This window comes from Penicillium pulvis (genome assembly GCF_028828015.1).
Source record: "Penicillium pulvis strain IBT 33274 chromosome Unknown contig_5_segment0_segment0, whole genome shotgun sequence".
NCBI lineage: Eukaryota > Fungi > Ascomycota > Eurotiomycetes > Eurotiales > Aspergillaceae > Penicillium > Penicillium pulvis.
The window spans coordinates 3,305,020-3,319,245 of NW_026643078.1; the positions used below are offsets into that span (position 1 = coordinate 3,305,020).

Consider the following 14,226-nt stretch of genomic DNA (forward strand, 5'->3'; position numbering starts at 1 on the left):
TCTATTGATGTGACCCAGTGACCTCCAGCCAAAGCACCCCCATAAAGCTGCGGTAGCCCAGATAGGAAGTCACCAACTTGGCAGACATCATTTAGTTTATATGGGCGCATATCTCTACGTCCATCTGGGCATAGGTGTGTAGACTGGAGCTCCACAAACCCGTGAATTCACTTAAATGTAACAAATTTGGGTGTATTCCAACCATGGGTTTCAAGGTTGCTAATCATTATGATTATGTTTAATCTAGAATACCAAGTGTATGCATATGTCCAGATGCTATCCAAACGAAAAATGAAACAGAGAAATTAGTTAGAAAACTCCGCATAAGCCTGAATAATTCCCTCCCATCCACCAGGGTAAGACGCCTCACGCGGATTAGTCTTCCCGTCCAGAATCATCACATCCGTCTGGCGTGTGCCAATAGAATACCACACAAGGTTCTGCGGTGCACCCGCAACACGCATCATATTAGTCTGACACTTCCCACTGCATGGCTCATTGTAAAGCCCGTTCCAGTAGCCGTCGAAGAACGCCCAGGCAGCCGAGTTATACAATGCGATGTTGGACCCGCCCTCAATGTTCGTCGCGATGGAAGTTCGGCACTTCTGATCCTTGGCCGCACACCATGAAAAGTCTGGATCACCGAACTTCGGATCTGCGGTCCATGGTGCAGGCGCGTTCTCGTATTCTCCTGAGCCTTGCATGTAAGGACTTTCGCTTTGGAGAAGGCCTGCGAATACGTTGGCCGCGTTGTTGAAGTTGTAGTCGTATAGCCAGTGGTGCTCTGAGCCAGTTCCAGTCAGCCAAGTGCCCTTGGTTGCTTCGACCAGGATGCCACGGCCGGTAGAAACGATTGTGAGAAGAGAGGTGCTGTCTAAGTTGTGGTCGGCGGTCCAACCCCAGAAATTCTCGATATAGGCGGAGGAGGACTCGGTCAGGTGCATAACCATGAACGCGGCCATACAGTCCTTTGGATCTTGAGATGTGCAGATGTTGGAGATGCTGGTCTCGGCTGTGCCTCCTATCATGACGTTGGTGTTCCACAGTCCGACATCTCCGGGCTGCTGACCTGCAGCATGAATCTCAAGTACCTTGGCTCCCGGAAGAATCTCACCAACGGAGAAACGCATGTCCTGGATCTCAATCAGACCGACATCACCTGGGTTACCAAGCTTCACGACAGCCTTCGGGTTGGTGGCATCCTTAAAAGCATCGCCATATCCTGAGATCACAGCCCAAGCCTCACCAACGATACGGGTACCGACCGGAACAAAGATCGTGTCAGAGACCCTGTATACACCGAATGGGAAATAGGTAATCTTGCAGTTCTCAGCGTTCTGCTTGAGAATAGCATTGAGCGAGGCGGTGTCATCTGTGAGACCATCACCCTTGACTGTGAATCCAGAAACAGATTTAACATTAACCACATCTGCTGTGCCGTATTCGGTATAAGTTGGCTGAGCCTTGGTGAAGAACTTGTCATTGACAAGCAGATTCGCAGATCGTTGAGTCTTGTGTGTAGCTCCTTGCTCATACTCTCCTTCAACAAGAGTACCCCAAAGCCAGGTGTCAATATGAGAGGTTGCGGCCAAGCGGGTTTTTCCATCACTGTCCACGGCAATGGGATTGGTTCCATCATGCACCAAGTTCTGAATGAGAAGCTGGCTATTCTTATTTCCAGTGTCGTGAGACGAATCATGGAATCTGACCACTGGACCGGAGTTTTTGACTGTGGAGTCAAGAAGTACTAGACTTCCGAGACCATTGGTTGTCATGTTGATACCTGTGCCACAGGACTCGAAAAGAGCACCCTGGAGGAGAACTGTCCATCCGCCTTTCGCAAAGAAAGCAGTGCCACATCCCACGAACTGAAGGTTCTTGAAGTTGACTTGCTGGTTCGAATTGATAATACCGGTCGCACCGCCAACAATCCTCTGTTTCTAGTCAGCACCAAATCCAGGTATCAATTAAACAGTCAACTTACCACATCGGTGACTGCGATGGTGGACCCAGCAGCAATATCGATACCAGTGTGGCCCTTAGAGTTGGTCGGCATGTGCACTTGAACGTTCGTCAAACCCGATCCCTGGGCAACTCCCCATTGAAGAGCAGTGATCTTGGTGTTGGGTGCAACAGCAGTGGTATCCAAAATAACGTTCTTGATCAGCATCATGAAGCTAGTCTCAGGATTTCCATTATTCTTATCGTATCCCATGACCAGGAATTGACCCTGGAAGTTAGAGGCAGCTTTGATGATGGGGGGATTCTGAGGATCGCCGACAATGATAGTTCCAACCGTCAAGGTTAGAGTACTTCCAAGAGTATATGTACCACCGGGCAGGTAGACCTCAGCCGGGTATCGAGTAGTACCCTTGCCCTTGCGAGTACCACCATTGCCGTCGTCATCAATGGCTTTTTGGAGCTTGGCTGTTTGGTCACCTGAGCCATCATTCACTGCCCCATAGTCCATAACATTGCGATAGACTGGGTAAACATTGCTTCCGGCGGCATATGGTGCATAGCCGGCAGCAGCCTGGTTATGATCTTGAGCATCTAGCCAGTAGACGTCGGCCGCTTTCCGCGATCCTGCCGGGCATGTCTTCGTAGCCGGAGTGAACGATGTTGCACTTGGTTTGCTTGTAGTACTGCTTGAGGATTGCAAAGTTGAGGTTGTTGATTTTGGAGCAGGTGCATGGCTAATACTGGAAGTACTGGTAGCACTACTGGTAGTACTACTGCTGGATGATGACGGTTTTGGCGCCGGTGGCTTGCTTGACGTGCTTGTTGGAACGGGTGCAACTGGTACAGCAGTTGTTTTTGGAGTTGGCACTGGGCTCGGTGTCGTAGTTGAACTGGAGCTTAGCGTACTACTAGGCGCCGCGTCGCTGAGAAGAATTAGTTATTCGTTGCGCTAGTAAGATATAGTTCACTTACGAGCTGTCAACATCTGCAGAAGTTGGAAGTGTTGCTCTGTTTTGAAATTTTAGCATAGAACATGATTCAATCCCACGACTCGCACATACGACTCTATCAAACTCTCCAACCATGGTGGAAGAATATGAAATGCATGCGAAGCAGGCTCAGCTGGAGCTTCGGGCACAGCATGTGCGATCGCACGACCAGACTCTTCTGCAATCGGAATAATAGCACTACAGGCTGTTGCAACAATGGCTGCTAGTGCAGTAAAAGACAAAGATCCGTGCATCCTCAAGCCTATCATCCCAACCTCAACCACAAGGATGTGCAAAGGAGAGGAAGAAGCAGGAAGGCAGAGCGATTGAAGGAATGGCAGACATTAAAGGTCTGGATTGCAAATGCCAGTCCCGCAAACACGTACACCAATTGCGTTAATAGCAAGACATTGGTATGGGCGCGTTGTGGGGATGTTTGGTTGGAATGTGCTTGTAGGTGTCGGTTGCTCTGCGCGGTCCTGGCGGGCTGCGTTGATCGTCCCCCCTTGCAAACCCCAAGTTTGGAGAAGGCGCCGAAAATGCCGTGCCTTGGAACATCACAATCAATTCAAGAAAAATGGCAGCGGGATCTGGTCTAGAACAATAAATTCCTGGTCCTGTGATCAGGTTAGTAGCGTTTTAGTATCCCAATCGAGGTGCTCAAGTTGAACACGACTAGTAAACATTCTTCAATTCACAAATCACGCTTCTTTATTCCCCCCAGCAATATCATGAATCTGGCGGTAGGTTATTATAGGGAAGCTGAAACGTATGTATTTCATCAGAAAAGCATGAAAAAGGAGATTACTTGGTCAAAGGCTCCAACGCAATCTTTTGCCTGAACTTTCGGGTGTCAAGATACCCAATCGGGGTGCCGAGGGGATGAACCTTGTCAAGGAGCTTGCTACTATGTATTTCAGAGAGTAGTATTGTTGAGTACATATCTAAGTATCTACTTGCTCACGCTATTGTATACTTTACGCTGAATCGTGAAGGTGATCAAAGACTGATACCCACTAAGCTTACTCATATCATGACTCCAATGAAGCGTTATCTCGTATATTGGTGTGAATTAAGAGAAGGTGATGCGATGTCCTTCGATATTCGAGATAGCATTTTTTCTGAATTACAATTACTGCGCCATACCAGGTACAGAAATGATGTGGTATCCAACCGGTTTTGTGGTGTTCAACTACTGAGCTCCGTCAAGAAATCAGCGTGCCGTTGGTGCCAAGGTAGTGCATTTCTTGGCAAGCCCATTCTGATTTTCATTGGTTCACCGACCTGTCTCCTTAGTACTAAGCATTCCACTGTTACCAACACTCCAATGGCTTGCCTATCTTCTTTTCTTCAAGTGACATGGAGGCTATAACATGATAGCCATGTAGAAAGCAACATATATTACGGGGTAGTTTAAAAGACCTGTATCATCACTTGTTTCCCCAGTTTCACTCCTATCAAGGCCATCTACTGGGAGGTCGTGTCAAAATGCATGATACACACGCCAGCACTGAAGACTCGGGAATTTTTCCCTCCATATCTAGGCTTGTAGACAAATTTGGGAATAATAGCCCCCTTCATGACCCCCGGGCGGCCGATGCTCGGTGTATCTTTTGTTACAGTAGTGCCATCCCTTGCATGGGGACATTTTGGTGTCTTAGAACCCTCGTTCAACACATGCCATACCAAGGAACTGGGAACGCGACGTATGTCAGCTATGCATGTGGTTCTAAAAACAGGCAGCACACTTCAGATAGATTGTTTTACTTGTAATATTCATATCACTAATGAACACTGAAGTTGAATGTTTGACAATATTACAAACGTTTTGTCTGGTCACAGCAATGCCCACACGTGCTGTCAGACCAACTACTCAACCTACAATGAATTTCTTACTTCCACTCATATCCTCTAAATTGAACGCTTTCATTCGTTAGCCAAATTGTGAACCGCCATTGCGCCTATCAGGTACGATTTACGGAGTAATTCGAGCGGGCCATTATCAGACATACCAAAGATACAACAGTGAAAGGCGAGAATTTCCATGGATGTTGTAACCATACAATCAACTAGGCTAAGCCAGGAGCTCTCAAAGCAAATTGTGTTATCCTCTTAGAATACTCATCGCACTTTTCTGCTAAGGACTGGTTCGGAGTCGGAACCGGGATATGGTAGACGTGACGAGCCAGAAATGCACTTTCCGACCCAATTTCCCGTCAGCTTATGGCTTCAATCTGTTCCCCTTTTGCTTCATAATCACTTCAAGATCAAATATAAGATCAATTGCTGCGCAGTCTTACAGAGACTATTCTGCTTTCTTGTGTTTGATGGTTGAAGAAACAGCAGAGTGGGATACATGCGCCGACCGACGGCATGAACACCCCAGCGGAAAGAATGCCGACAGCCGAGCCCGAACGCCGACGGAGAAGACCACCTGTGTAAGTGCATTGCCCGAGATTTTGCGGGATAGAAGAAATAACAACTAATACAATTATCAGATCATGCACACTTTGTCGGAAGCGAAAAATTAAATGCAACCGAGAATTGCCGTGTAACAACTGTCTCCGCTCCAAGAAGTCAACATGCGAGTATGTAGATCATTCGCCGCCCCCACGACATCGTGCAAGACAACGCCAAACAGAAACTTCTCTGGAACACGGTCCCGAAGAGCCTCAGGGCTGGTCCCTTGTGACTCCATCCTCCCATATTACTGGAGGAACTCAAATACAGCATGCATCCGTGTCTACAGCACCTCACTCCACGGCCCCCAATACTCCAACCAGCCAATCATCTGCACGGGAAGCCGAGCTCCTAAACAAAATAAAACAGCTTGAAACTCAACTAGCCAAGGCGGGAGTGGAACCTGGGGCATCGATAGGACCAAGTCCGATTTGGGATTCTAGCGTAGACGCGCCACAGATTGCCGGGACTTTCCATGTGAACCGTGAAGCTCCGTCAGAGGGTAAAGCTCCCACTATCGTACGCACGATAATGCACAAGACTCGCATTTTTGGTCAAAGTCATTGGATTCACGGAGTCACTCAGGTATGTTCCAGTTACGAAGAGAGTCGAACAATATTAACCTACGTTAAGTGTCAGGAAATTCTACGCCAATGTGAGCCTATCATGTCGAGGGAGAATTCAAAAGCCATTTTCAATCTTAAGAAATGCAAATACCTTGGCAAGGTCATCAAAGAGCAAAGGGCGCCGCCATGGCCTACTGCCCCAATGTCTGAATTACCTCCAAAGGAGTTAGCAGATGCGCTCGTTGATATCTATCTCCGCACCTTCGAGTGTAGGTATCGTGTGTTACATGTCCCGAAGTTCAGACAGGCCTATGAAGCGCTATGGACGACAGAGGAGCGTGATGCAGAATTCGTCATCCAGTTGAAGTTGGTCATGGCGGTTGGAGCTGTGATATACGATGAAAACTTCTCTCTGCGCACAAGCTCTATTCGCTGGATCTACGAGGCGCAGACATGGGCAGCCGAGCCGAACTTTAAGGCTAGGCTCACTATTGAGTTCATCCAAACAAACATACTACTCCTATTAGCAAGGGAGATTATTGGGGTGAGTGGAGGACTGATTTGGATCTCCATGGGGGACCTTTTACGAACGGCAGTCTATATCGGGCTACACCGAGACCCTTCGTGTCTCCCAAAAACAAGCACATTTGATTCCGAGATGCGTCGAAGGCTTTGGAACACCGTCATTGAGATGGCTCTGAACACGAGTTTGGAGTCTGGGGGTCCCCCCTGTTGAGCCTCGATGACTTTGATACCCACCCACCGGGTAACTTTGATGACGAGGATCTCCTAGCTGAAGACCCGACCCCAAAGCCAGATGGAACTTTTACTCAGATGACTATTCCACTGGCTCTTCGAAAGATGTTCGAAGCCCGTCTCGCTATCGCAGCCTCACTGAATGGAACTGGCCCGCACAGCTCATACGAAAAAGTCCTGCGTCTGGACACGGATCTACGTGCATCCTACAAGATCATCTGTCGCACACTACAAGGCTACCATTCAGACACAGGACATGGTCCATCTCCATTCCAAACTCAAACACTCGATTTCCTCATGCGTCGTTATCTGCTAGCACTTCATATCCCGTTCTTCCAATCATCATTCGGAGATACTACATACGCATTTTCGAGAAAGGTAGTCATCGACACGGCTCTTCAAATTTGGTGCACCACCAACCCAGCTTCAGGCATGATGATTACCAGACGCGATCTCAATTCTCCATCTGAAACGGATGATCTATACCGCCTCACGATATGTGGAAGCGGAGTTTTCCGCTTGACTTCTATTCAATGCTGCTTTCTCATAGCAGCAGAACTCACAAATCAGCTACGGGAAGAGGACAATCCCGGATCTGTTCCTCTACGCCGCGACCTTCTCACCATCATCGAGGATTCAAGGGAATGGGGTTGGAAATGCTTGGTAGCGGGCGAGACTAATACAAAGGGGTACTTAATGCTGTCACTCATGAACACACAGATCCAGGGGCTAATGGCTCGGACCCCTGATGACGAACTTCCGGTTTTGTTCATGCATGCCGCCGAAGAGGCGTTAGCGAAATGCTTAGCGTTATTTGAGGAATGGGTTGGAGAGGGAGATGAGGTCCAGATGGAATTAGACGGACTCAACGAAATGGACTTTGAGAGTCTGTTTGGCTCAAAAGGGGGCTGGAATTTCATGGTAAGATTATCATTACCTGACTTCCATTCTAGCATCGACTAATCTCTCTAGGTATCCGAGCCATTCGACCCCAACGCAGATTCCATGTACTGGCCGGGCAACTGGATTGCCTAGTCCAAACCTGGGCAACAGTCGGCGTATGCCGCGCGATCGAGAAAACTCTCATGTTTCGCATAGTTTCTAGAACCAGGAAATAGTCCTGAAGGATTGAAATCCCCACCCACGTGTACCATAGTTATCTCCGAGATATGCATGAATTAGCTCCAGCGCTTATGCTCCTGATTTCCGAATACGAGATGCGATAATGTTCAGTGCATTATATCCACAATAAGCAGAGCAACAAAGCGTTCCGGGTTCCATGGGAAGATATTATCTAACACAGGCGAATAAAAAGAAGCAAATGAAGCCTGAAGTTGAGAACTGAATACATGAGCAATAAAGATCTTATCAGATTATCACCATAATCTTGTGAATTACTTTCCAATTTAATAATCTCGATCCACATGCACACGATGTATGCATCGCACCAGATCACAGAAGAAAATCAATGCGGGGCGCGGGGCACAAATGCCCCGATGCTTAGCTCAACGATCGGCACACGAATCACAACACGCCACCCGCGCATGTCTTGCCGATCCCGACGTTGAATGGACCAGGTACCGACGAAAATAGTTAGATTGGTGTTTGGGAGGGTAGTATTGTTTTCAGCACTCTTCAGGTGAAGGTTGACATTGGTGGCTGGTGTTTATTGATAATTGTGGATTCCAAGTTTTGATCTTGGGTATAAGTAGGGCCGCTATTATCCGATAGTCGAGAACAACTCACTAGAATCCACACAATTCGTTGTTTACCCTTTCAATTACATCAATTGAATCTCGATCGCGATGCAGAAATTCCTCGTTCTTTTGGCTGCTGCCTCCTCGCTGTCGCCGACCCGATCGTCTACCTGATCCGTCACGGCGAGAAGCCTAGCAATGGCTCCGATGGACTTAGCGCTGCCGGTCTCGAGCGTGCTCAATGCCTGAAGAATGTTTTCGGCCCAAGCTCAGGATATGATATTGGCCATATTATGGCTGAGACTCCCAAGAGCAGTATGTACAGATCTGTTGCGATTGGCCCTTCATAGATTATATACTGATCTGTTATCGCAGGCGGAAAGCGTCAGCGCCCCTATGACACCGTGGAGCCCCTGGCTGAGGAACTAGGCCTCACTGTTGATACTTCTTGCGGCAAGACGGATTACAGCTGTGTTAAGGATGTTGTTGACGCCTACGACGGCGATGGCAACATTCTTATCTGCTGGGAACACGATGCCCTTACTGATATCGTTGAGGAACTTGGTGATGATGATGCACCTGATTACCCAGATGACAGCTATAACATTATTTGGACGGATCCTTCTCCTTATACTAGCATCACGGCTGAGACCAGCGAGGATTGCCCGGGACTGGACTCTTAAATGTTCTACACTGGAAAACATCTGAGGGGGATGTTGGCTGGAAATGATTGATGTATAGAAAACTTGCAAGATGTCAAAGCTTGCTTATGCAAGGATCAATTGAATGACTAGAATGAAATGCTCATCTAATATGGCCAGCACATAAACAATAACCTCGCAAGCTATGCAATGGCAGATGAGGGGCGATCCAGTCGCCGAAAAGGACCATCTAAATATTACTTGGACTCTATGCCTTCTGCGCCTTCGGTTGCAGTCTGATCCCGCCAGACGGCATAACCCAATAGTTCTAAAAGGTGGCGCTCGCGATGCGTAAAGATTCGAACGCCTTCCTCGCGAAGGAATTTGGCGGCGTGGTCCAGGAGGAGTCGTGAATGTGTTGGGTTGGAAACGGATAATTGGATGAGAACGTCGAAACTGACGACTACTTCGTCTGGGGAGGTGGTGGGCTCTTTGCTGGGAATTTTGGAGAGGAGAGACAGAGCCTGTTTATCATGTGCAAGGGAATCGACGTATGTTTCCAGCATGCGATTTCGCACGATAAAACGGAGCATCGAGTCTAGGGATTTGGTATCCACGATGGGCTGCGGAATGGTGTGATTTGAATCGGCAAGACCACGCTGCATAGCGATAGCGTATTCCAGGTCTTCCAGGAGGGGAGTCAATTGCAACTTGGCGAGAGAAATATGGTCCAGAATCGGCCGGTCATAGCCCAGCTTCTTACGCCAGAAGTAGTTGCACATGATCAATGATATTATACATGGGATGAGAACCACGTATCCTTCCCATTTCTTGGCAGTCACCATGGACGCAGCGCCAGCAACCAATCCGTTGATGCTGTTGACGACCGAGTGCCATTGGAAGCGTTTGAACCGCAGACGCAGCCGACGCCGAATATCATCGCTAGGCTCACGAGCGACAACTGCTTTATCATGTTGCCTGAATCGGTGGATAAGGTATACCGACCAGACAGCGTTGGCAATTCCAAACAATGCCGCCAGGGCATTACCAATATATCCGGAGAGGAGGTTACTCGCTTCATAAACACGAGGATTTGCTCCCCCTATAGCCATAAGCGTGCCAACGCCAACGAGAACAGATCCCAACCCCATGAGGATGTCCATAACAATTCTGTCCACGACCTCCGTTCCAATCTCACGGATCCCAACGCCCAATCTCGCATCGAGCAACCGAGTCAATTCCGGATTCTTGCAATGATACTGCTGCAACCGCTGTATATGTACCCGTTCCTCACGTAGAAGCTTCACATTTCTCCAGCTGAGTCGGAAGTCTTGTACAGCAACAAACACCATGAACAGTGCCAGTGTACCACCAATTCCCATTAGCACGGCCGCAAAGGTCGGCACGGGAATGTCGTTCCAAACATTAGCAGCGAAGTCACCTGCATTTGCCAGCTCAAGATACCCGACACTTGCAAGCAGACTATTCTTGAATTGCTGTTGGTGAAGTAGTCGGAACCTGCCACGTCGCCGGATAAGTGGGACCTGATCCTTTGTTGACTCGAGTGTTTCCTGGCAGGTAATGTCGCTTGCCTCACGAAAGAGTTTGGGGATAACGGGTGGCGGCGGGGACTCGAGGGTGGAGAGTTCCAGGTCTGATTCCATGAGGATTGTTTCTGGTTTGGGGTGGTAGACGGGGGAGGGAGGGGAAATTAAAGTGTCGGAGGAGTCACCGGGGAGTGCCATTTTGAAATCATAGGACCCGGCTCACATGTCGAGAGAGTCTATGCCAGACTCCGGGGTGGGAGGAGCCAGATAGAAGTAGGGGAGGCGTGTCTGATACTGGTATTGAAAGGTGAAAAAGATTGAAAGGGAAAAATGGGGGATACGCAAGCGGGCGGTATAGACTGGGTCAGTCGGATCCATAATTGTGGAGGATCCACTTGTTTCCTTGGCGCAGCCCTGTAGGGCTGAACAGGTTGAAGATCCCCATTAATTACCGTGAAACTGGGAACCCATGATTGGGTTTTTTTTCATAATATTTGCCCCTTACTATCCCTTTCCTGGTCTGGTTCTAGCCCACAGGTGTGGTGGACATTTAGCTTTAGAAGTGACTATTGATAGTAAATAGTGCGGAGACCTGGACAGGCAGCCATTTTACACAAAAGGTGGACTCAGTCTATAGGGTAAGAGTTGAATATGCGGTCGACACATGCAAATGCTAAATAGCTAATAATAAGTAAACAAGTAGAAATGAGAAAGCTATGCCTCCTTTGTCCACTTGGGTTCATCCCCTACTTTGGATGCACTAAGCGCCCGGATCATCTTGACGCCTGCGTCCGATGTGTCACACGACAAACCATTCCAAAATTCGGCCTCACGGTCTGATCCACGGAGCACATCATCATGTGGTTTCTCCGTTTCAGGCGAAGGGCTGCCGTCAGGGGAGGGTGTAGGTTCTGACCCGTAAACGTTGACTCGTTCATGGAAACGCACACGCTGGCGCACCCGAGAGCCAGGAGATCCAGGGACTCCGCTTTGGGAGTGGCTGGCGTCTAGGAAGTTCTTCCGCAAGGCGTAACGCTGGGCTTCTTCGCGACGTGAGCTATCGTTGAAGATTTTTTGCAGAGCGGTCGAGACAGTAAACCGGAGGACCAAATAGGCTTGTTCCGCGCCGAAGAGGGTCAGGAGTAATGACGACAGCTTAACCTCAGCCATAGGACCTCGGTAGATATGCACAATTGCTGCAGTAGAAAGGGTGCCTAGCCATGAAAGGACGTCCAGTCCCAGGAGACAGGGACCGATGGAGTCAGACCGGATGGGTGGGGGTCGCTGACACTCTAGGGTCAGTTTGAAGAAGTCGCCTCGTAGTTCCAACCAGTTATTCAGAAGGAATCCCAAAGGTACGAGTGGCCATGCTACACCGAACAACGCCAGGTAGCCAAATTGCACACACATCTCGAGGATATCGTCCTCCACCTTGTACTCGTCTGCACCGGCTTCACTACGCACCCGTTTCAGAAACTTGCCCTCATCTGGAGGATCAATCAAGAGGAGATCAGTTGCGGTGGAGAAACTGCGCTGGCGGGTCAAACCGTGCTGTCGGTCGCGGTAGTCTCGCCACTTCTGCCAGAGGACATGCTTCACGTAAGGGATGACGATCTCTTCACCAAAACCGAGGACCTGTGCGGTCATGGAGAGGTAGATGACCTCCTGCTGGAATCGAGATGTATCCACCTCAAACTCGGCATGGGACGCCATGTCGAAATTGAGACCACTTCTTCGGAGAAGGTCCAAATGGGGAACGATCTGTTTGCCAAATGGGACGTAGATGTAGGCTGTGAGGATGGTCGGGAGGAATGACGTGATAAAGTTCATGATAAAGCTCTTCTGCGTTTGAGCAAGATCGTAAAGATCTTGAGTTCGGTAATTCTCGTATTTGGTAAGTCGAGTCGCGAGGCTGGTCAGGAATGAGGTGATGGCAGGTAGCGAAAGCGAGAAAAGAATGGTCGGCACGAATTCAAGATATCCCTTGAGTTTTCCGTTGTACACCTCTGAGATGAAAACTTCCGAAGCAAAGGTAACCACGATTAAACTTCCGAGGGCAATGGCGGCCATTGAAGCGAATGGAATTAGCAGCAGCTGCCGCGAGAACTGCTTCCACCCAGGAAATACCTTCATCACTTGTCCACTGACGGGGTCCCGGACTTCTTTCTCCCATTGGTATTGGGCCCGGTTTACCTTTAAAACACCAACACCTTTCACATTCCACCGTACGGCCAAGTCGTGTTCCCGAATCTTCCAGTACTCAACAAACACCACACACCAGATACACAAGGCGCTGCCATAAACTATCGAGTAAGGGCCTAGGTAGAGCCATCCAAGGATGCCTAAAACGGCAGGGACGATCAAGAATAGCGAATAGCAATGAATGAAAGCATAGTAAAATGCGACCTAAGAAGATCGTTAACATCTCCTCTGTTTTCAGAATAGCACTCGGGATTGTACCTTTTCGCCAAACAACGCGCGGATCGTGTCCAAATCCTTGACTGTCAAATTGGTTTTCCGACTCCATTGACGTAACAATTGCGAACACGCGTCTTGATCATGTAGCGGGAAGGACGCCGTGACATTCTTCCATTTTCCGTGGTTGGGAGTGATCCCAGCACCACCCAGCTCTTTGCTCCAACTAACAGCATGGTATACGGATCGTAATTCTTCGGAGGGTGTCTCAGAGTGTGCGGTAGTATTTTGATCACCCTCAGGCAACGTATGTATGATTCCAAACAAAAAGTCTTTCACTCTGCGACCAATCAGCATGTGTTCTCACCAATTCAATTCCCTTAAGGCTCACCGTGACTGGTGAACCATCCTCCCAAGCTGGTCTCGGGGCACCCGTAAACACACCAATAGGGAGGACCCATGGCCATGGCGAACTTGAACGCGAAGACCAGCTTCGGTCAGATCACGAATTAGAGTACGAAACTCTGTTATCGCCTGCGCTTGGTCTAGAAGATCGTCAGTATGCGCATCAATGCCTCCGGGGTACCCCATGCAGCACGCACCGATATCACCGAACTCATACTGCAGCACCCAGTCGACACCTAGATTGTCATTTTCCTCGTCGTCGAGTTTGCCGTACCCCGCGAGCCAAGACATGGCTGGGTTCAGCGAAGGGATAGAAGAGGGGCCCGAATGGAAAAGACGGTGAGGGGACGCAAGTTGGGGAAAGGGAAAAGGAAAAGTAAATTGAAAAAGAACTGTGGGGGGTAAAAGGCTGATGTGCAGGTTCCACTAGAGGATTCGATTGGAATCAGCCGCTTAATCTGGTTCTTCTTGCAAGGGACTCCTCTATTTGGTCTATATTTGGTCCAGGGTAAATCCAAAATTGAAAGGGAATAATCAGATATGCAAATTTCCGAGATTTAAATATCGTCTTTACAGTAAACAGGGTGTGACTTCATTCCGGGGATCCATAACCAAGCCTTTTTCAGCCCTACGGGGCGGGATTACACGAGGTTTGCCACTGAACTCACGATCGGCAATGGCAAGTTCAAGTACACCATGAGCTAGGATACAGCGTAATGGGGGATTTTAGAACAGCGAAAATGAAATTGAAGCTATAGAATCAATTTCTAGAGTAGTTCCGACCGTTA

At 48.7% G+C, this 14,226-nt stretch overlaps 5 protein-coding genes across 5 annotated transcripts; 2 read left to right on the plus strand and 3 right to left on the minus strand.

Annotated features, from left to right (window-relative positions):
- Positions 1-305: 305 nt before the first annotated feature.
- On the minus strand, positions 306-3,205 carry N7503_007798 (glycoside hydrolase family 55 protein; the record flags this gene model as incomplete). Its single annotated transcript, XM_057067345.1, has 4 exons — positions 306-1,934; positions 1,985-2,885; positions 2,935-2,970; positions 3,024-3,205. The coding sequence occupies 4 exons, from the start codon at positions 3,203-3,205 to the stop codon at positions 306-308; spliced, it is 2,748 nt and encodes a 915-aa protein (XP_056921026.1).
- A 2,073-nt stretch (positions 3,206-5,278) lies between these two features.
- Positions 5,279-7,768, plus strand: N7503_007799 (fungal specific transcription factor domain-containing protein; the record flags this gene model as incomplete). Its single annotated transcript, XM_057067346.1, has 5 exons — positions 5,279-5,389; positions 5,526-5,996; positions 6,051-6,521; positions 6,686-7,654; positions 7,706-7,768. The coding sequence occupies 5 exons, from the start codon at positions 5,279-5,281 to the stop codon at positions 7,766-7,768; spliced, it is 2,085 nt and encodes a 694-aa protein (XP_056921027.1).
- A 453-nt stretch (positions 7,769-8,221) lies between these two features.
- Positions 8,222-9,113, plus strand: N7503_007800 (phosphoglycerate mutase family protein; the record flags this gene model as incomplete). Its single annotated transcript, XM_057067347.1, has 3 exons — positions 8,222-8,310; positions 8,465-8,745; positions 8,806-9,113. 3 exons carry the CDS (start codon positions 8,222-8,224, stop codon positions 9,111-9,113), a joined length of 678 nt encoding a protein of 225 aa, XP_056921028.1.
- Positions 9,114-9,328: 215 nt separating this feature from the next.
- On the minus strand, positions 9,329-10,816 carry N7503_007801 (uncharacterized protein; the record flags this gene model as incomplete). The annotated part of the gene is made up of 1 exon (XM_057067348.1): positions 9,329-10,816. The coding sequence occupies one exon, from the start codon at positions 10,814-10,816 to the stop codon at positions 9,329-9,331; it is 1,488 nt and encodes a 495-aa protein (XP_056921029.1).
- Positions 10,817-11,332: 516 nt separating this feature from the next.
- N7503_007802 (anoctamin family protein) lies at positions 11,333-13,729 on the minus strand (the record flags this gene model as incomplete). The annotated part of the gene is made up of 4 exons (XM_057067349.1): positions 11,333-13,024; positions 13,079-13,373; positions 13,425-13,578; positions 13,636-13,729. 4 exons carry the CDS (start codon positions 13,727-13,729, stop codon positions 11,333-11,335), a joined length of 2,235 nt encoding a protein of 744 aa, XP_056921030.1.
- Between the last annotated feature and the right edge of the window lie 497 nt (positions 13,730-14,226).